General features: G+C 28.2%; 3 protein-coding genes across 3 annotated transcripts; 1 reads left to right on the top strand and 2 right to left on the bottom strand.

Moving 5' to 3' along the window:
• The first annotated feature begins 6,053 nt into the window (after positions 1 to 6,053).
• LOC129879967 (protein NRT1/ PTR FAMILY 3.1) lies at positions 6,054 to 11,000 on the top strand. Its single transcript, XM_055953728.1, has 4 exons — positions 6,054 to 6,184; positions 6,628 to 6,845; positions 7,896 to 8,455; positions 9,973 to 11,000. The coding sequence occupies exons 1-4, from the start codon at positions 6,106 to 6,108 to the stop codon at positions 10,856 to 10,858; spliced, it is 1,743 nt and encodes a 580-aa protein (XP_055809703.1). The 5' UTR covers positions 6,054 to 6,105; the 3' UTR covers positions 10,859 to 11,000.
• A 4,457-nt stretch (positions 11,001 to 15,457) lies between these two features.
• Positions 15,458 to 15,811, bottom strand: LOC129879454 (NRR repressor homolog 1-like). The gene has a single exon (XM_055953524.1). It carries the CDS (start codon positions 15,809 to 15,811, stop codon positions 15,458 to 15,460), a length of 354 nt encoding a protein of 117 aa, XP_055809499.1.
• Positions 15,812 to 21,906: 6,095 nt separating this feature from the next.
• LOC129874263 (protein NIM1-INTERACTING 2) lies at positions 21,907 to 22,386 on the bottom strand. The gene has a single exon (XM_055949526.1). It carries the CDS (start codon positions 22,348 to 22,350, stop codon positions 21,991 to 21,993), a length of 360 nt encoding a protein of 119 aa, XP_055805501.1. The 5' UTR covers positions 22,351 to 22,386; the 3' UTR covers positions 21,907 to 21,990.
• Positions 22,387 to 23,699: the final 1,313 nt, after the last annotated feature.

Genomic DNA, 23,699 nt, shown 5'->3' with positions numbered 1-23,699 from the left:
TATAAAAAAAATATTCTATATTAAAAATACTAAATTAAGATAAATCCGTATGTTCAAGTATTTCATGTCCCCCAAGTTGAAATATGAATAATGCCACTCTTTATCCTTAGCAGAAATTCACATGTTTGATCACTTCGAATCCTTATCTAGATTTCAAGCATTATCAAGAAACTATGCAATAATGATTTACATATTATAATGATGATACTATTTTAGTTGGTTTTGAATTTCTTTTCTTCTTTTTAATTGAGAGTTTTTAGTGCTCAAAAAGTGAAGGTTCAAATCATTTTGTCTTTGTCATCTTCCTAAAATTAAATTACTATTTCTTTGCATGCTTAATGATAATATATTTAGCCTAACATACGAGTAGTTCGATAGTATTTAATAATTTTAACTTGATCCTCGTATTGTTAAGAAATATAGTAATCTATATGAATATTACATTCATATAACATAATTATTGATACTGTTATATAAAATTATTATTTTAAAATATTAAATTCATAAAAATCAAATCATGAAGTCTTAGGATTTATTCATAGTTGTAAAACATTACCAAGACCCTATTGATCTGGATAATGACTAGTAATCACAAGTGGATTTTGATTGAAAGATTATTCTGATAAATTAATTTGGAACTTTGTTATTATTTTGGAATTAAATCAGATATCTATATTGATCTAATTTTTGTCAAATTAATCCACAAGAATTTTTAGTCAATAACATACGCCGTATCCGACATTTTTAAATCATTTAATTTGCATCGTATCCAAAAGAGTCAATCAATTGAATTAACTATCATTCCTAGATTTAGTTATCGAGTAAGATTTTCACTTCATCCTTAAAATATATAAAAGATCAGTGAAAAATTAAATATTTCATTGGTTTTGAAAATTCGACGTTAAGAAGTGTCTCTATATTATCACATTAACTTATCCTACCATATGTTTTATTCTCTCTTCTTACTCCTTGCTAGGCGGCAATGGGGATCAGATCGTTTAATTCAGTTCATCTAAAAGCGAAAAGTAATAATTAATTAATACAAGATCGTTTAGACTAATGGATACAATTTCTTTGATTATTTATCAATTAATCCCTTGGTTTTTTAGGAATAGTTGATAAAAGTGAATTTTCAACAATCAAAGTACATTTCTTGTGATTATGGACTTAATTTAGCAAAAATTCTTATAATGATTGAGATAACATAACTTTAAATTTAAAAAAGTCCCAATTTATTTCTAATATTACAAAAGGAAAAGAGAGAAGAGAAAGTCCATGCTCTCTTAAAATGCCCTAATCTTATCTTGCAGTGTTTTCATATGAAATATTAATATAATGATTGTTTTTACGACGATTTTGGAAACTTGCACTAATTATTTTCTTTCACTTCATCAAAAAGTAATTGCATTATGAGTTTTAAGATATACATAATACATCGTCAGTATTAAAAAAATTATATTATCATATCGTATTTATTTATTACGAAATTTGGATGATCTGACAGTGTAATAATTTTTTGAGTCCATTATGTTTTGCATCTATTATGAGTTTTAAGATATACATAATACATCATCAATATAAAAAAAAATTATATTATTATATCGTATTTATCTGTTACGAAATTTGAATGATCTGACAGTGTAATAATCTTTTGAGTCCATTATGTTTTGCATCTATGTATGTCCTCTTTTTTCATATTAACGATGTACTATTTTTTTTAAGTTTTGCACTTGGTGTCTGGTATACTTTTGGGGCTCGACTAACAATGTAATTTCATTTCCAAGATTCGAACTTAAAACTTTTAATTAAAATTGAAGAAATATTTACTACTCTACTGTAACCTTCGATGGTTGACAATATGTATATCACTTAAACTTCCCCCATAATATATAATAATTAGCCAGTTGAAAAAAAATGATTAGCCTCTCCAATAGTGCACTAAAAAATATGTTAGTAATGAAGTGATATCAATTTATACCCTGTAATTATTTTTTTCGTACAAAGATTGTTGTACTAAACAAATAGTGATCACGAGAAAAGATATTTAACATGTTTGGATTGACTTATTTTTAAGCACCTTATAAGTTGAAAACTGCTTATAAGTTTTTTTTAAAAAAGTAGGTGCATGTCAACTTTTTTTTTTGACTTATAAGCTGTTTTCAACTTATAAACTGCTTAAAATAAGTTCATCCAAATAAACCAATTATTTATTGGGGCTTATTTTAAGTACAAAATGATTTTAAGTTAACCAACCAAACACTCAAAAAAAGCTGAAAAAGCTTATAAGCCAATCCAAACGGCCTCATTATTATTTTTACTTTTTACTATAACCACTAAAAGTAAAAATTAAGTTGAGTGAGCTTCCTAATTAATAGAGTAAAATTCATTAGAACTCAAAAGATAAAGAAAAAAAAATCTCATGGCAAGTCCTAGAAAGAAAATTTAGATATTCATATATATAATCATGTAAATAATTACCAAGTAAGTTGAAGTTAATTATATGAATTCTCACCGGGTGTAAGAACACTTAGCAAAAATAATGAGACAAAATTCAGACCACAAACTTCTTTTGCATGGTTAAATAATGAGACAAAATTCAGACCACAAACTTCTTTTACATGGTTAATTGAGGGTGATATTTTTTTTTAATTTTCTTTACCCTCACAATATGAGTTATGGTGAGATGGTTAAGAATTCTTCTGTCTTTAATTAGAGATCTTGAATTCGACTTTTTAGAAGCGTCATTCTAGAAAATAGACTCTATAATATGCAAATTTATATTTAATCAGATTCGATTATAAATATCGAGTACCATATGAAAAAAGAAAAAAAAATTAGTAGTACAAAATTGCTGAGGCTATGTAACAAATTATACAATGAAATAGCCTAACTTTCTGGAATAAAGGTTGTGGGCATAGGATAAAATGTTACAATCAGATAGAGCATACATTTGTCTTGACCTTTTAGTCACATTAGAATCCTCTATGATTCTCCTATCATAGGAACCATATGTTACTTTCTACACACACTAAAAAAAAATCTGTTTATTTTCTCCATGCATTTTTTTTATTCGGTATCTGATACACGTATTGTAACAAAGACAACTCCATACTCAGAAGTTCAAACCTTAAGGATGATGGAAATCGATATACTCCCTCTGTCCAATAATAGTTGTCCACTATTGACTTGACACATGGATTAAGAAATAGTAAATGATAGGAATATTTTACTATATCATCCTTATTAAATATAAGTCATCCAAATATTGAAAAATAAATAATATTTAATTGTAAGGATAAAATAAACTCATCATGATAAAATTATTTATTTTATTTTATAAACTGAAAAAATATTATTGAATATCTTAAAATAATATAATGAACAAATAAAAATAGATGGAGAGAGTAGGATCATATCAGGATGATCTATGCATATAACTCACTAAAATTACAAGTACGTCGGTGATATAAAAAAAGCAAATGACCTACTATAATAATTCAAAAATACATTATGTTGTTCATATTAATTATGTCAATACCATGGTATATAAGTTAAATTCTTAAACCTAAATAATAGAAGTTTTTTTTTTTTTTTGGGTACAAATAATAGAAGCTGGCAGTTAACAACTGCCGTCCTAATTACCTCCCCAATAATACAAACTAGGAAATGTGAAATTAAAAGACTAATTAACTGGTACATATTAGTTTAGTACTTATATATGAGAATAACTCAGCACCTTTCGATTGTCCTGATTCAGCTGCTTAAAGCAGACAGCTGATTATTGATGTATCTACTTATATTTATATTTATATTTTTTATATTAATTTTTTAAAAAATAATTTAGCAGCTTTCGATCGTGCTGCTTGCTTGAGCAGCTTTCAGTTGTCCTACTTGCTTCAGTTGCTTGAAGCAGGCAACTAGTCATTGACGTGTCTATTTATATTCATTTTTGTGTTTTTTAATTTTATTCTTTTTTATTTTTTTCTACTATAAATCACAATAATTAGCAACTTAAATTGGGACGGAGGAAGTAACATATATTATTTAAAATAATTTTAAAGGCCTAGACAAAATCTAAATGGTTCTTGAAATTTTATCAGTACCACATAAATTGGGACAAAGAGAGTAACATACATTATTTGAAATTTATATAAAAGATACTATAAACCATAATTATTAATAAATTAAAATATTTAAAAGACAAATAAAATTTTGATGCGACATAAAATGAAATAAAATAAATAATATGTATTAATTAAAATGACATAAAATATATAAATCATAATAATTATCAATTTAAAATTTTTAAAAACATAAAAAAAATAATTTTCAATATCACATAAATCTAGAGAAAAGAATAATATTTATTGGACACGTACTAACACGGTCCGACTAGTATGTGCATAAAAAAAATTAAAAAAATCATGTCACAATGTTTTAAAAATCAACCAATATTTAATCTTGGATGCCCAATTTGTCTAATTTTAAGCTAGGTGTCTAAACAGTATGCCTCGCAAGCTGGGTTTTTAAATGTTCCGGTCAAAGTTCTATCGAAAATACAACAATATTTCTTTTGCTTAAGGCTACACATATAAGTAAATTTTTGGATCTCAAAATTAATATAATTTTTTTGACTAGAAATAATAAGATTAAATTAACTTCATCAAATTCGCCCAAGAGTGATTCGTTAGATGAAATTAGGCTAGGTATATAAAAATTTCTTGTGATTTCCTTTTTTTTTTACACGTATCGATAGAAATTCAAAAAAAAGATAGAAAAAGCATAGTGACACCTTAATTAAACAAATTATGTAATATAATGTGGTGAAAGTGAAATAACAAATGATTAAATAAATCCATGTATGACTTTGTTGAGAGTCCAATATCATAAGCCAAATAAATATTTAAATGTAAATGTACAAATCATATCATCACACAATTTATTAAGGAAATTTTACATAAATGTACTATATTAAGAAAATATTTATCATTTATAGCAATAATATTTTTTTTCACTGAACACTTATAATATAATTATAATACAATTTTAATACATATTAGCGAGAATAATTTATAAAACTCATATAATACAATTTTTATTAATGGATAATTTATTTATCACATACTTTAATACACTTATAATACATTGTGTCAATTTTTTACCAAACAAGTATAATATATTTTAAAACACTTATAATACATTTATATTGCATGCATAATTCACTTTTAATACATAGTAAATATATTATAATATTGCTATATATTGCTATAAATGATAATAAATAATAAATATCACTAAAATCAGTAATTATTTATTAAAAAGTATTTTTCCTAGTAATTTTTCCATTTATTAACTTTTAATAAAGTTAAATTATTCTTCATTATCATTTTTTTTAAAAAAAAAATCACAACTTTACATATACCACTAGGAGACAATATTGATATGTCATAAGATTTGCAAAATTGCTGCAGATGTGTATTTAAAAGAAGAAAAAAATTGGTTGAAAATCGTTCCACTTGCAGCGATGTATTTAAAAAAATTAATGTCGTTAAAAATATCACGAAATTGCTGCCGAGCCAGCAATTTGTCCCTTTTGATTTTTTTTTAAAAAGAATGTCTTTTTATGTATTTTTGTAAAACAAAGTAACCCTTTTGGCTTCGAACTCTGTTTTAAAACTCGTCTTTTAACTATACAAATAAGGAATTGGCCCAAAATTTGGTCGGGGTCGAGACATTGTTCGTTGCTGATAGTTAATTCAAGCACCCGTGAACCTCATAAAACGATCACTTATTATAATACAATTATGTAAAAGTCTTTTTTTCTTTCATAAATTTTATTTTCAGTACTCAAATATTGTTATATAAAATGAAACACTATGCAGTATGATTTAAAAACAAAAAACAATCCCAAGTCATCAAGAGTATTTAAAAATTAATTTCAAGATATTTATATATAAACGATTAGGTCATAGTGGTATTTTTGGAACTTAAAAAATGGCATGGTGACATGACATGTTATATACCAAATTTAAGCTCTGGCATATCCTATAAATAGTGGAGCTTTAGGAATCATTTAGAACTCACAACATATATGAACTAACAAAAATGGAAGTGATGAATACGAAGAAAGAAAACTCCTCTAGAAGGATGAAGGGTGGAATGATCACTATGCCCTTCATATTTGGTTAGTTCCCTATTTTTTTTAACAACTTTTTACTTATTTTTTTGTGAATCTTGAAATTACACACAATTTGTATATCTATAGTTTTTTTGAATAAAAATAATAATTCAGTGTACAAAGTATTTGTGTTAGCAAGGTTGGAAAAAGGATTGTTCCTCAAGAAGTATGATGTAAATAACATAATTCTAATGCAAGCATTCGTAAAAAAAAAATCACGACTCAAATCCGTGGCTTTTTTTTCAACTTTTCACTCAATTTTTGTGAATCTTGAAATGACACACAATTTGTATAGTTTCTTGAATAAAAAAGAGCAATCTAATGTACAAAGTATCTAGCATCCAGGGAGAAAACACACCCTAAGAGTTCGAACGTGTGACCTATAAATCATATGAAAATAATTTTACTGTTTCTCTAATGCTCCTCTTTTTTTTTTCTTTTTTTTTTAGCAAATGAGGTATGTGAGAAATTGGCAGTAGTGGGATTTGGTACAAACATGGTCATTTACTTGACAAGTGAGCTCCACCTTCCATTGACAAAAGCAGCAAATACACTTACAAATTTTGGTGGCACTGCAAGTTTGACACCATTGCTTGGAGCTTTCATTGCTGATACTTTTGCTGGAAGATTTTGGACTATAACAGTTGCTTCTATCATCTACCAAATTGTGAGTCTCTCTCTATTTATTTTTTTCTAGAGTTTAAGTTCTATGTACAGACCGTTCCAGTGGAAGGAGAGTATCAGTTACGAGTTCGGAAGAATTTATTAACTTTTATTCAAATTTTGTACATAAATAATTATTGTGAACCTAGTAACTATGACGTTTATGAGTTTGGTGGTAAATTTAGAATTTATAAACTCTAAATTCTGGATTCACTTCTGAATCTGATAGTGCAAAATATTTACACGATCATGTCACTTAACTACAAAATGAAATTTGTTATCATGAAATAAAATAAATTACCTGCTATAACAAGTTAAAATATGGTAGTAATGTTTTTTTTTTGAGGTTAGATATTAAAGTAAATATGATATTTTGATGCTTACTAGTATGCATAATTTAGTTGCATCAAGTCAAACTCAAATTATTAGTGTGAAGGGTTGTACTATTTTTGACTACTTTCTTGAAACACTTGATAAATGGCTTATTTATTCTCTTTGATAAGTTTTTAATGGATAAGATATATGAGCTGAATCATGACTTAATTTGGATAGGCAAAACCTTTGGTAATTTGTTTTCATATTGAATTTACAGCGAATATTATTACTATAAACAGTTAACTTATCTTCTTGTCTTTTAAAACTCAAATTACTAAAATTTAACATATATATGCTGACAACATAAATAAATTTATTTTAACCTATCGTAATAGGTAATCAACTTTTTTTTTGTTTTTCTATTGCACGCTTTTAGTGGAAAGTTATATATAATTATCATTTGACTTGATCTAATAATATAAAAAATATATTTTACATTACTATCATCCGTTCATAAAAGTTAAACTCTTCATATTGTCATTTAACATGTACAATGAACTTTCCTGCTTCAAAATTCAGAGGCGAAGTTAGAGTCAGATGAACTCAGTATTTTTAGTTTAAACCTTATATTTGTCTTAACATAGTTATATGTACAAATTATTAATTTTCGAACATGATAACTCAGAAGGACTAAAATTCCGAACCCATGAATTTCATGTTGTTTTTATTTTAATTTCAGGGCATGATCATTTTAACATTATCAGCAATACTTCCACAACTAAGGCCACCATCATGCACAGGTGATGAATATTGCAAAGAAGCAAATTCAAGCCAATTAGCCATCTTATATGTGTCATTACTCCTAACAGCCTTTGGGTCAGGGGGAATTAGGCCATGTGTTGTTGCATTTGGGGCAGACCAATTTGATGAAAATGATGAAAAACAAAAAACACAAACATGGAAATTCTTCAATTGGTACTATTTTTGTATGGGATTTTCAATGCTTGTGGCTGTCACAGTTATTGTTTACATTCAAGATAATATAGGATGGGGTATTGGATTTGGTGTCCCAACAATTGCTATGCTTATATCAATTGTTGTTTTCATATTTGGATACCCTTTGTATAGAAATTTGGATCCTGCTGGTAGCCCTTTCACTAGGCTATTGCAAGTTTGTGTTGCTGCCTACAAGAAGAGAAAATTGGACATGGTAAATGACACTAGTTTACTTTATCAAAATGAAGAACTTGATGCTGATATTTCTACTGCTGGCAAGCTTCTCCACACCAAGCAAATGAAGTAAGTCATTTTCTTCTCCGAGTTTAAGTTCTGTGCACTGACTGACTTTGTGTGTGCTTTTTAGACCCTTAGGTACAACTGGCTTATAATAGATGTTGCTTGGACGCTTTAAAAATGTTACAGCATGCGTGTCGAATCCTCAGCTCTGAATCTAGTGTATTTTGGAGGATTTGACACGAATGCGACAACCTTTTTGATGAGTCCAAGAACCATAGCTTACAACAATAAGTAGCTCTTAATATGGTCACCTGAAGATTATGGTGGTAAAAACCTACTACAACAGATTAAATTGGTAAAATTAGTGTTTTGTTAGTGTATAAAGATAACTTCTATACAACCGATAGTGCACACCTAAAAGGTAACAATATGTAACTTTTCATAAAAAGTGAAAATAGTTACTTGTAAAATAAAGCAGGTAACTTGTTATAACATGTTAAATAAAGTTAATAATTTAAACAACTTTTACACTGTCGGTGTGTATAAGTTAATTTCTTATTTGTTTGTCTAGCACATGCATCACATATAGATTTTGCACCTTTTTTTTTCTAAAATTAGAGACAATAATGGAGAGAGATCTTTTGTGCATAATTGATATAATTACACATCACATAACAGTAAAAATAATGAAGTGATATCAATCAATTTGTACATGTATGTCTATTGGTTGTGTGGCCAAAAACATAATTTGAACAAATATTGTCTGTCCTGTTATTTGTCCCTTTTTTCATGTCTTTGTACACCCCATCAAAAATCAAGATTCATTGAATTTTTTCACATTTCCCTTTTAAATTTGTTTTTATTAATTTCTTGGCTTGTCAATTATTCTGCATTACTGAAGCCACTAGAAACCAAAAAACAAGTTGATAAATACTGCCAAAAGTTGTGTCTTTTGGAAGTGTACTATCAAATTTCTCAATCAAAGATTGGTAAGTTCGTATATAATAGGAGTCATTTTGTAAGCCAATGTAAAGGATCTAGTCAAATTTGGATGACTCTTAAGTTAGTCCCGATCTATTTTGCTCAGACTCTTCAAAAATGTTGACATATGCATGTTCGATCCTCCAAAAAATAGTGTATTTTTGGAGGATCCGACACAAGTGCGACAATAATTTTGAAGAATCCAAGCAACATAGGTCCGGTCCTAATGTTAGACTTTACGTGCTTCATTATGATGTAAACCTAATCATGAAAGGTAACATGCTAATGTCTGAATAATCTTCAAAACAATTATAGGCAATGGATCAAGATGCATTGGACTTTTGTTACTAATTTCTTGACTATTGAGTGAATTAGTTAAGACGGTTAACGAGAACTATATTGTATGACTATCTCATCTAAAATCTTAAGACTGTTATAGACAATTGATCAAAATTCATTGGACTATTGTTACTAATATCTTGACTCTTTGAGTTCATTTCTTGATTGTTTGAAATCTGTGACCATCTCATCTGGAAGTTTAAACTGTTAAAGAATGTGAATCAAAAAAATTTAACCTTTTTTTTTCTTTGGTTTTTCAGATTCTTGGACAGAGCAGCAATAGTATCAGAGGAAGACAATCCGAAATCTCCCAATCTATGGAGGCTAAACACGGTCCATCGCGTAGAAGAACTAAAATCGATCATAAGAATGGGTCCAATATGGGCATCTGGGATCATCCTGATCACAGCATACGCACAACAACACACGTTCTCAGTCCAACAGGCCAAAACAATGGACAGACACCTAATTCAGTCCTTCGAAATCCCAGCTGCATCGATGACTGTCTTCACTATAACAACAATGTTATGCACTATTGCCTTCTATGACCGCGTTTTTGTCCCTATAACACGTAAATTCACTGGACTTGAACGTGGCATATCGTTCCTAACTAGAATGGGAATCGGATTCTTCATTTCTGTCCTTGCTACTTTAGTAGCCGGTTTTGTTGAAGTTAAACGAAAAGAAGCAGCATCGAGTCATGGACTAGTCGATAAACCAAAATCGATTATCCCAATTTCAGTATTTTGGCTTGTGCCACAATATTGTCTACATGGTATTGCTGAGGCATTTATGTCAATTGGACATCTTGAATTTTTCTATGATCAATCACCAGAGAGTATGAAAAGTACAGCTGCAGCATTATTTTGGACAGCAATTTCAGCAGGGAATTATTTGAGTACACTTTTGGTTTCATTAGTGCATAAATTTACTTCAGGACCAGGAGGAACAAATTGGCTACCTGATAATAACTTAAACAAAGGGAAATTAGAGTATTTTTATTGGTTAATCACTTTATTACAAGTGGTTAATTTGATTTACTATTTGTTTTGTGCAAGATTTTATACTTTCAAGCCTATTCAAATGCACAAGACAGAGGATTTGGAGACTAAGAAAGATGGGATTGAACTTGTAAACAATGTTTAAGTTTGTAGAAGAATTTTGTAACTTTGATCTAAGTTTCTACACTATTGTATATAGTATTATGTAATAATTTTTAGTTTAATAGGAAAGAAAAGAATGGTATGAAATAGTTGTAGTAGGCTATGTTGTTTTTACTCCTTGAAAATGGCGATAGATATTTGTCGAATCCTCCAAAAAAAAATATTTCTGAAGGATTTGATATGAATATGGCAATATTTTTGGAGAGTTTCAAACAATATAAGTAGTAAAAGGAGGGGGGGGGGGGGTTGTTGGAGAAATATTTTTAAATTATATTCCTCTTCATATTAAATATCAAACTATCCATTATTGGATTTAGATTGTGTTTTTCAACATTTGGAGATTACCACTTTGAAAAATGTACCTTTTTTGCCACAAAATGAATGAGGGATTCAGAGTAGGATTTCCAACTTACTCCCTCTGATTTATTTTACTTGATTTATGTTGACGTGACATTTATCTTACGAACTTAAGTCATTTGTGCATGAACTTCAGGTAAATTCTTCTTACTCCCTCTGATTTATTTTACTTGATCTATGTTGACGTGACATTTATCTTACGAACTTAAGTCATTTGTGCATGAACTTCGGGTAAATTACCGAACTTCATCATCTATATGGGCATGAACTTCAAGTAAATATGACTGTTATGGATGAACTTCAGTAACATGTGCTCTAACTTTTGATATCTCAATATGACTTAAATGATGATCCCAAAATCGGATATATGTACATTTCGGCCGTCCCGATTACTAATTGGTCTAGCCCATGAGAAACAGAATTGGCTTAGCTGATTTTGAAAGACTAGGCCCATTTTGAAGATTATGGGCCTTGACCAACTTAATGTTAGCTTTCGTGGACTACTTACTATTTTTTCTCGGCCCATTGCTTTCAAATATGAATATTATATTTAAAATATATTTATGTGTACATAACGATTTTTAATTATCATTTTCAAAAATCTCTTTCTTATTCAATCTTTATATTCTTTTTTGTTGTGTTTCCAAACTTATTTTTATCATTTGTTTTTTACTTGAAATATCTCATTTCTTTCCATTTTGATACATTATATCAACCTCCATGCTAAAATACATATTGGATACTTTGTCTCATGCTCTTTAGAGTATCGAGGAGGGACAAGTGTAGGTTTAAATATATGAGTTTCGTAGAATTCAGTCATTTTAACTCAAATTATATAATCTAAAAAAAATTATTAAAAAATTATAAAAATTAACTTTAAAATTCAATTATTAACAATTGAAATCGTTATCCTATAATTCAGAATTAATAATGTTATAAATTTCAAATTTGCCTCTAATATCAAGCTACATTCCAATGAAGTTATAATGTTTGTAGCTTCTATAGTCCAATTAGGATTTAGCCTTGATCTTATCTCCTAGTTGTGTTGGTCTTGTTATTATACTTGTGTAACTTTAGGAATCTACGCTAGGCGTTCTATATATTCACTTGTGTACATCACATATTGAATATAATATATACACATAGTAAAATAATTTCGATCTATTTATATAATTGAATATAATTTTCTGATAAACATTGTCTAAGAGAATACTAAACTGCAATCTTATCTTAATAACATAGTACAATATAATTAGTTTCATTAGAACTTAGAAATATTGATTCATCTTTCTCTCTCTCTCTTTTTTTTTTGGATGTTTCTGTTTTCCTAAGCAAAGGTTAACGTTTAAAACATTGGAAGGTCTAAAAGTTTTTAATTATAGTTCGTAAATTTCCTCCCTGTAATTACTAGTCAATAGGGGTATTTATGACATTATTGATTTCCAAAGACTTTACTCTCAGTCCATTTTTTCTTGTTCAGTGTTAACTTAGTACACACATGAATACTCTCTCTATTCCCTTTTACTTATCAAAAATTTCCTAATTTGATTTTCCTTTTTACATGTCAAATTTGACAAATCAGAAAAGTACATTCTTTTTTTTACCGATTATATCCTCAATTTATTGGGAGAGTTAATATCTTTGATATCAAAATGTTTTGGATTTTGAATTATGGCTTTGGTGATTAATAAGGTTTTTCCAGAGCTGAATAAGGTAGGCATCGCGGGGGCGGCTCCTAAGGCGTTGCCGCAGGCGCCAACACTTTTTGATCTAAGGCCATTTTCGAGTTCCACCCACAGGCCCGGCCGAACCGAGCCGCCCAGGCCGCAAGCGGAAATGACGGATGAGCTCGCGGAAACAATGAGCACTAACTACTCCATCAACTCAATTTCGTTTTTACGGCTGTCTTCCCAGCCGTTGAAAGACTGAGAGCTTGGAAGATCAAGAAAAGCGAGAATGAAAATGCTTGATTCCTCTGTTCATCGGTCATTGAAGGAAAGCGGGTCGCCGTCACTGGTACTTTTTTATTAAAATTTACAATTCCAATGCTACGCCTTAAATTACTCTGGCCATTTTCAAGCTCTTAAGGAAGAAGAAAAGGAGTAGAACGATGCCCTAGACTGACAATTATTTGATTTTTGTCTTTCGAAAAAATCTCCGACATCTTACCGAGTTTCCCCCTCATCTTTTTGTGAATACCGGCCAAATCAGTCTGTCTGCCGCAAAAAAAAAGTGATTTCAGAATACTGCTTGAAAAATTCATAAAAATAGTAAACTCACCATATCAATAATTAATTTCTTAATAGGTGTGCCAAGTCAAAAATTGACAAGTAAAAGGGAACGGAAGGAGTAGTAAATAAAATGATAATTTTATTATATTATCCTTTTAAAACAACAAATTTAATACTTTAAAAAATACATTGAGAAATGATTGTAGTTAATAATAAGGATAAATTAAAAATTAAGTCATAAATTATTTTTTAATTTTTAAAATTAAATAACTAAAAATGAACATCTATTTTTATCATAATTTATAAATAAAAGTAGACGGAGGGATCTCTTCTTTTTTTTTTAAGAAAAGTTTACATAACTATTAAGTCTTACTTTGAATTCATTGATTTTTGGACTTTTATTAGTAATGAATTCGACAACCACCAAATTTTGACTTTAAGCTCAATGTGTAACGTATTTTAGGAGGAATTGCTTTTTAACCATATAAAGTGGGCTAATCATCTAATTGTGGAAATGATAAAACCAAGAATGGATGTGATAAAGAATATAAGGTGTATACATATTTTATTTTTATCTTATTTAAGATAAAGAGAAGTCGTTTGCAATAGATTCTCGATTTAATAAAAGTGCTTTCATAATGGATGTGAAAAACTACGAGAGTTAAAAAGAAATTATGATGAAAATATTAAAGAAAAGAAAAATATTGACAACTGAAATTGTAGAAATAACCCCAAAAACTTCATAGTAGCAATGCAATTGAAAAATAAGATAATAATGGAATAAAAATAATGACACTGATAAGGAGAAGAGGAAGCAAATAAGGTGCTTTAAACTAGAAACATGTTTTTCCACGTAAAACATTGAAATCGTTTGATTATCTAGGATCATGTTCTTGATGAGCTAAAGTGTGTCATATCCTGTCTATTCGCATTATTTCAATCTTTTTCGATCTATCTTTATCTGTTCCTCTTCTTAAACCTAAGACTGCAACCTCTCGCATCTCCTCACTATGTAACATCTATGCTTCTCTTCTCATGTAAGAATCATTTCAGTCTCACTTTTTACATCATGTACAATACAAAGGATACTTTTACGTGCCTCATATATTCTCTCTTAATTTTATTTTTCTACTATATCTATACATCCATCTAAATATTTTCATTTTATCGCTGCTTTCATTTTTTAATGTCTTGAGTTCTTGATGTGCCGGAAAGTTCAAGTATGAAGCGTCAATTATCATTTTTACTAAGTTACGAGTTAATAATTATCATAGAAACTTAACTCTACTAATAAGTAATTTAAGTATGTTATAATATTTTTTTCGACCATAATACATGGAGATTGAATTCATTGAAAATTATATATGTAATTGATTCAGTGTTTCTTTTAGCTTTGAGTTTTAAGCAGCTTAATCCTCTCCTAAACGATTACTATTATGATCTGGACTAGTAATACAGTAATTACTAATCAATGTAACAATAATAAATGTAGACCTTATAGATAGAAAACCGTTTTTCAACACATTAATGAATCGTTTGGTTTGGAATAAATTATTTTTGAATTAATTATCTCAAAACAAGTTATTTCATCATGAATATAGAATAATTTATCCAATTATTAAGATATAAATAGTAGGATAAATAATTTCAGTACTGACTAAACGCAGAATAAATAGTTCTATATTTTATCCTTGAATTATTATACATTATATCTCACATCAAATCACTAATAGACATAAATTCACAAAATATCTGTGTAACGATAATTTGATGCGATATATTACTAGTCATAATTAGTAATTACAACCCATCCGAGCCAATTAAAATGGGCGAAAAACAGATTAAGAGTTAAAAGACTCCTAACAATTAACAGAAAAAATTTAAAAAAATAATTCGATCGAATTAACATGAAAGAAAAACAGATTATCAAAATATTTATATTTTATTCCCAGATATCAGGAAATGCCCTAAAAACTAATCAAAAAATAAATAAATTAATTAGCTTCTGAATTCGGATCAGTAACCGGGTCAGCGTTAAGATCCAAACCCGCATTATCTTCCACTTTTTCTCTCTCCTTAACGCCGTCAACAACCGGTTTAAAATCTTCATGCCGGAAATTCGGATTCCACGGCATCGCCGCAGACAGATTTCTCCCGGCGCCACCGCCCTCGGCGTTTCCCTTCTCGAAATACTTTACCGCCACACGTATTCTCCGCAAAATAGCATAAAACTTCTCCACTTCGTCGTCGTCCACCGCCACCGCCGCTCCGTCATTTTTCTCCGTTTTTATTTGTTTCTTTACTTCAATTTCTCCGTCGTGTAAATATTTCCGTTTATGAACCTCCATAATTGTGAGCTGAATTTTGGCTTTTCCGGCGAAGGGTAGAAAACTTGATGTGTTAATAAGTGTAATTTTTCTGAATTGGAATTTGGAAGAATTTGATATATTTGGTGTTTAGCATGTGTAACTTTATAGGGGAATTTCGTGGAAAGTGTAAACTATTGCTGATGTATGAAAGCTATCGTAAGCAAAAATATCTTAAGCCAAATGTCAAACACTTGTATTTAAATTTAGCGGAGATACTCCCTCTATTCCTTATTAGTTAAATTTTTAAGGTAATGCACATATATTAAAAAAAGTATTCAAGGAAAAAATTTAAATCATATTTTTCTCTATTACTCTTTTGTTGAATCAACATCATAAAAATGATTAAATGCGAAATCATAAATACAAGTAGTCATGATTAGAGTATTACTTTGTAAGTAGTGTAGTTTACTCATATGAAATTACAAAACTTCATTAATAGAAAGAGTAAACATGAAAAAGATTTGAAACATTTCTTTTAAATTTTAAATAATTCAACTATTTTGAATAATAAAAAAAATTCTAAAAATTTAGTTAATATGAAATAAAGGGAGTATCTTATAAAAAAACTAGGAAAGATCTAGTATTTGGTAATATGATCTGTATTCTGTATGTAAATATTCTTCATATCTGAATTATTGATTTGGTCTAAAGATTACATAATAAACAATAATTTTGAAAATAAATATTGAGTCTCATTAATAATTTTGGGACATTATAATTTCTGACAACTATTAATTTATCAAAAAAATAAAAAAATAAAATACATAGAGATTACATATATTAGTCTTTCGTCATGTATAACGTTTGCTTCCTTAATTGATTAGTGTCATTGTCGGTGGTGTATATGTTTATACTTCTCTTTCATTTTCTATCGTAATTTCGTGTGTTGCATTTGTTGTGTTGCCACGTGTATATAGGGCAAATTTATTATTAAAATTTATCGATTTGACATAATTTAATAATTTTGATTCGTAATAATATATATATAAAAATCCGTAAGCAAGGTGAGTTTGTGATCGTAAAACATAAAATCAAATTTTCAATTCATCTCTCGAATAGAGCATTTCAGTAATGAATTTCACAAAATTCAATAACTTTGCATAAATTTTATGTACATAGGGCAAATTTATTGTAGGACCTTATCGATTTGACAGAATCTAATAACTTTGATCCGTATTAATATATATATACAAATACATAAGTAAAGTGAGTTTGTGATCGAAACATATAAACTTAAATCTTAAATTTCTTGTTAGGTTAAAGCTACAAATACATAAGTAAAATGAGTTTGTGATCGAAATATATAAACTTAAATCTTAAATTTCTCGTTAGGTTAAAGCATTTGATTATGAATTTTACAAAATTCAATAACTTTTAACATAACTTGCTTGTTTTTAGAATTTAATATTCATAATTTTAAAATTTTAGATTGCATGAGATACACAACCGTTGTGGTGAATCATAAGGTGTTTAAAATATTATTTTGACTAACTATAAAGTTGTATGAACGTTAAGGTCTTTTAATATTGTTTTCATGTCAAATTTAATCCACGAATATATCAAATAATAGGTTGAATTGGTAATAGGTCAAATAATTAGTTGGTAAGATATCAAATCAAATTTGAAAAACGTAACGTTTTTGGACTGGATTTTTTTTTTTTTATTGAAGACAAGAAGACAGGTAATATTTGCTATCAGGCAGTCAGGATAGAAAATAATTGAGCTAAGTATATATACGCTTAAAATCTTATAAGAAAATATTAAATTATGATTAAAAAAAATATTATATATTATTGCAAATGTTAGATAACAATCTAATATTGATTTGAAAGCTTGGAAATATATAAGTAAATATTAAACCAAAGTTTAATGTTATCTGGCATAGAATACGGTAATTTCCTTAAGGATTATACTTAACTTTTGAAAATAAGGTTAAAATCTAAATAAACCTAAAAAAAGAAGACGCATATGCATAAATCAGCCAATATTAAAGGGTCGATTTTTGTTAGCTATTTTGTTTGCCAAATATTACATTTACATTTGTTATTACCTAAATTATCTCACCTATCATATATGCTTAATTTCGTATTCATGGTGCAGAAATCCGCCCATCTATAATAAAAGATTTTGAGTTCAAAAATACTTAATTTAAATTTCACATAGTTATATATAAAAAAAAGTATTACAAATTCATTGAGAGTATAATATTGGAAGTCTACTTAGTCAATAATATTAAAAGTAGACTTATCTAGTATCATAATAAACGTTTTAAGAGAATCCACATATCGTTGGTCTTTCTTTAAGGTTCATCTTAATTTATTCTCCATAGTTGTTTCAAAAACCGTACTTTCTTGACTTGGTCTTTCTTTAAGGTTGTATAGTTTATTAAGGTTATTATCAAATTACCATTTGCATAATATTTAGTCTTCCTGAAATAATTTCTTTATATGAATATATACGATATGGGTGATATATCTGCGAAGGCATCATCCTCCACAAATTAAATTATATTAATCATATAAACTTTTAATATAACGTATATACTTGGGGGGAAATAAGTGTTTTTGGTGGTTTAGGCTAAAGAATGTTTATTTAATAATACTAGAGTTTTCCACGTTTGACAGATTAAATAAAAGAAGGTTAATCATTTGGATTTGGAAAGATTCATTTGCATCTTAGTTAGTCAATGGAGAAATGAGTATTCATTTAGTCGTACGAGGCGAATCTAAAATTTTAAATTTATGAATTCTGAATTCTAATAAAAATAACTTACTGAATTCTAAATAAATTAATTATATATATTAAATAAATTTATTAAAATAAATAAGATTTTGGCTAAAACTATTTAATTCTTCCAAACCCACATAACTAGAAACTCAAAGATGTTTTAAATTTAACGTTATGACGCAAAGAAATTCTTATGGATGACGTGTGGTGGATTTGATGAAGGAAGGTATGTGTATGTCTTGTGGAATTACCATTTCTTCATAATCAAGTCTTAAATATAAATTTTAATATTATAAAAAAATTATACTAAAAAAATTATATACGCACGAATCTAAATTAATTAATTAAAAAAGAGTCAAAATATGATAATTAAATCAAAATGAAAAAAAAACACAAAAAAAGTAAAGTGAAGGTTATTTTGAGGAGAATTTTTGGTATAACAAAATTTATTTATTTTCCACCTGATATTCGAAGTCCATGAAGTCCCGACTCAATCTAGATCCCGCATTGTAGAGTCCATTCGGAGATGGCGTCCCTAACCAAAATTGGTGGCCAAATTAGAGCATGAGGAAAGCTATTGCCCCCTTTGTCCTAAAATAGAAGTGAGCCTAAAAATATCTTCAATATTTGTTGCAAGTCACTTTCAACAGACGAGGTATCCAAGGGAAAGAACAATGTCTAAACGTACAATAATTAAATATGAAAATTTAGAAAGAAATTAAATGTCAAATTATCATATATTTGATCTTTTGATGTTCTTTTTCTAAGTACTTTATGTATTCGAACAATATTAAGTACTCTGTCATTGTTCACTTTTATTTATAATATTTCATTTTTTGTAAAATGAAATATGATAAGTAAAAATGAATGAAAGAGGTATTTTAATATGACGTCAATTACTAGTACATTAAACACACTGAATTTTAAGGCAATTATTATTTTAATGCTCACAAACAATTAAACACCAAATGTCTGGATATTAAGTAGTTTTGTGAGGAAGCATTTTATATCTAATATGAAACTTTCTAGCATGAATTTGGATATCCGGTGGAAAATTATAAAAAAAAATACCAAATGTCATGATAGCATATATAGTACTTACTTTTTCATCTTTTATCAGAGTTCTCAAAATTGATTCCTAATAATACAGTCGTCTTTGATAGAAGCATTCTTACCTCTCAAAGAGATATTTATCGTTGTGAATCCAAATATATAGTTGTGCATTTATTTTTTTTAAAAAAAATCCACGAAGATAGATGTAAGATGAGAATTCACAATTTTTGATTTATTTTGTTTTGGATTCGATTAATTCAAAGTCAACGATAATAAAATAACATATTTAATGTAATTTCATATATAAAATATAAGCAAAAATAAAATTTCTACCTAAAAAATAATTCACTTTAGAGATAAAGCTAGCGTTCTCTACCAAAAACGATAAAACTGAATTCGATTGTTGAAGTTTGCAATTGACTTTATAAATAGTACTTCCTTTATTCCATATTAATTGATATTTTGAGACTTTTTTCATAATTTAAAATAAGTGAATTGTTCAAATTTTAAAATAAATATTTATACTTTTTTTTTATTTTTATCTTTTATTTACATTTTTTAGATGATAAGATCAAAAGAGTTAATAATATTTATCCTAAATTTTTTTCTTAATAAATGCGCATGAAAACCTTAAAAGTATCATTTTCAGTGCCATTAATTTAGAGACCGCATTAGTAAATTGACTTCTTTTCGCCATCTGTATTATCTACGTCATTCATATGACGTCAAATTCTCTCTATTGTATACTTCGATTGTTCTAATTTATTTGATATTACTTGATTTGACACTGAGTTAACAAAGGAAAAAGCATTTAGAAATTTATAATCTAAAACAAGTTATAATATTTATGTGATAATAAAATAAATATTTTAAAGGTAAATAAACTAAATATAAGAGGTTATTTGTTACTCCATTCATTTCTTTTTAGTTGTCATGTTGCGTTTTTTGAGAATCAATTTGACTAATTTTTAAAGATAAATTAAATTACATTAATTCGACATTTTAAAACAAAAATTTAGATATTCAAAAACTATACAAAAAGTATTATAAATTATAATTTTTTAAATATCAATATGATGAAAAAATACGTTATAAAATGTTAGTTAAAATTCATATTGTTTGACTATCCAAAAGAAAACTGTGACAATTAAAAAGAAACATGGAGGCTATTATTTTAGACTGGTTGGATCGAAAAAACACAAGAACACCATTTTTAATTTACATCATAGTGCTAATAAAATCTTATTTGCGCAAATAATTTGAATTTAAATTAGAGCAGATCGACCTTATATATAATGGATATTGAATATCGAGCTAGTAAAAAATGAGATCAACACTAACGTTGGTCTTTTATAAGGATTAGACAATAATCTTCAATCTCAATTAATATTTAGTCTTTCTTTAATTTAGTTTCTACTTTTAAGTCTCCTCATTTTTGTTTTTGTTTTAAAAATATTCAACTCTCCCAAAGGTCTTTATATATGCCATAGTCTATTGACATTATAAAATTACCAATTTGCATAAAAATATTTGGTGGTTAGGAATTTAAAGTGGGACTAGAAAACTCATTTTCTAAACTTGAGTATACAAAATGTTGTATTTCTAATGAAAGTTTTATTATATTTGGCTCTTTGTACCTTCATAAGATTCGTTTATAGTGTTTAACAATAATGATGATTTAATAGAAAACAGAAGTTAAATAATCATTTAAGTTTTGAAATGGAAAGATTCATTTGGATTTTGGGTTCTCAATTAGGGAGAAATTAGTGGCGTGTAAAAATGGATTAACTAAACCAAATGTAAGAAAAAAAGTTCATGTCAATATATTTTCATATTATAGAATTATTCACCTACATTTATTTTCTACTAGAACATGTAGTTAATTAACAACATCATTTGATCATACCAATAAATTTTTGCAGCATACAAATCAGAAATCAATGTTACAATATATTCCCAGAATAAATATATAGCAAGATAATTAAAAAGAAAATCCCCATAGCAAAATATTACCAGAACATTCGTATCAACACGTTGTTTGCTTGATATTCATTCATTACAACAACTTAGAAATCAATAACCAAATTTACAGCACTTATAATAGTCTGATGGAATGGATGGAATTCTTTTATTCACCAGATATATACGTACAAAAAATTTAATTTATATATATATATATATATATATATAATAGATAACGAATGGCATTGATGAAAATCTTACCACTAACTACTTTTCCACGGATAATTAGATATCGGAAGGCACTTTTCCATTAACCAGAGTAGATAGTCAGATCAGTAAATTTCAAATAACGGATGATTATTAAAAAGAATCACAATATTAATTATTCGACAATAAAACGTAAAAAAGATATATTATCAACTTGAATTATTCTCATGATCATGAGGATCATTAGGCTCCATATTAAGATCAAAACCTTTATTATTTTCTTCAACATCTTTTTTTTTCTCTTTCTCTTCATTATCTCCGACGATATCGTCAGAGAATTTACTATGGATATTCTCCGTCATTTTCCGTCCATTAGTGCTAGCTCCGTCAACTTTGTTGAAGTACTTAACGGCGACGTGTATACGTCGTAATATCGCGAAGAATTCTTCCACTTCCTCTTCCGCTACCTCCTCCGTTAACTCTTCCGTTTCCTCCTTCGGCTTCTTCGTTGCGGATGTCGAAACGACGTCGTTGTTACCCGGTTTTCTTTTTTCTCCTTCGCTTTCCATTGACGAAATTATGTAGACGAAGACTCGAGACTAAAAGAGTCTTTATTTAGAAAGAAAATATGGTATGCTAAAGTGACGGGGCTGTGAGAATTTAGATGTGACAGACGAATAAGAGTTTGCGAATTTGCCGTCGTCGAGGTAAGTGATGCAGTGAATGAGTGTTTTTTTTTATTAATCGGAGATTTCAATATGAAAAATTCTTGACAGAGAGCTGTTACGATAATCAAGCTTATTTGATTCACATTCAAGATAATTGGACTTTAATATAAACAGGGGCAGAGCTACCAAGGGCGTGCGGTCGGGGATGAATGAACATCTTTAGGTATAAAATTATATTATATTATGCATGAATAAAATTATATAATTTACACTGAATACGAATACCAAATGCATAGGGGCGAAATCACCTTGTAGTTAGAAATTTATTTGAACCTTTTTTGACGAAAAATTATAATATTTATATATAGTTAAAATTTTGGTATATGAAATAGATATCAAACTCCATTTAATTAATTCATTTGACTATTTCATTAAATTTTAAATTTTCTTAGTGAAAATTGTGACATGCAAACACCGAATGAATAAAAAGAAGCTTTGGAAATTTGGAATTGTTAGTGCTACAGTGACGTAGATATTTTTTTTATCGAGCTGTGACGGTGTACCTTGTGTCTTGATGACGTGTTTAAATGACGCAACATTATGCTTGGGTGACATATTGGGGGGATTTGGTAAAAAATAGTGAAATGATGTGACAGCACTATATGAAGATTAGTATACCTAATATTTTCTTCGTTTCAATTTATATGATATCATACAATTTAAAATAAAATATATCACATCTATAAGATGAAAAAATACTTTTTATCATTATTTTTTTTAAAAAATCACATTTAGTTACTCAATCTTTGATTATATTTTCATTTTTAGAGTGAAAATAATAGAGTATTAACGTCCAGATATTAATACTGTTCATGTGGAAAATAACAGAGTAACATGAAGGTTGGCCAAGTTAGATTGAGGTTAGCATATCCCTTTCAAAAAAACAACTATTAGGACGATGTGATGCAACTATAGTAGAAGATAAGAAGAATAGTATTTAATATTTATTTTCGATAAATATATATATTTTTTCAAAATAAGTGTTTCTTCTCCTTAAATTGTGAGTGAAACTAGGGCTGTTCACAGTTTTAGTTAAAATCACTAATCTATTTATTTTTAAGGCCCAACAATTCAAGCCCAACTATAAATTTTAATAAACACTAAACAGCAGTTCAAGTCCAACAATCCAAGCCCATTAGCCCAACTCTCAAGCCCAATTCTAAATCCTCAATTCTAAATCCTAAATTTCT

This window comes from Solanum dulcamara, chromosome 2, assembly GCF_947179165.1.
Source record: "Solanum dulcamara chromosome 2, daSolDulc1.2, whole genome shotgun sequence".
In the NCBI taxonomy this organism is placed as follows: Eukaryota; Viridiplantae; Streptophyta; class Magnoliopsida; order Solanales; family Solanaceae; genus Solanum; species Solanum dulcamara.
The sequence above is the reverse complement of the archived record's forward strand: the minus strand, read 5'-3'. Positions and strand labels throughout refer to the sequence as shown.

What these genes read in the sequence shown, in the direction of transcription:
- LOC129874263 (XM_055949526.1), bottom strand. Translation starts at nt 22,350, where the DNA reads ATGGAAAGCGAAGGAGAAAAAAGAAAACCGGGTAACAACGACGTCGTT.
- LOC129879967 (XM_055953728.1), top strand. Translation starts at nt 6,106, where the DNA reads ATGGAAGTGATGAATACGAAGAAAGAAAACTCCTCTAGAAGGATGAAG. An exon ending in CACTATGCCCTTCATATTTG is followed by an intron (nt 6,185 to 6,627) that starts GTTAGTTCCCTA and finishes TTTTTTTTTTAG; the next exon opens with CAAATGAGGTATGTGAGAAA. An exon ending in CTTCTATCATCTACCAAATT is followed by an intron (nt 6,846 to 7,895) that starts GTGAGTCTCTCT and finishes TTTTAATTTCAG; the next exon opens with GGCATGATCATTTTAACATT.
- LOC129879454 (XM_055953524.1), bottom strand. Translation starts at nt 15,811, where the DNA reads ATGGAGGTTCATAAACGGAAATATTTACACGACGGAGAAATTGAAGTA.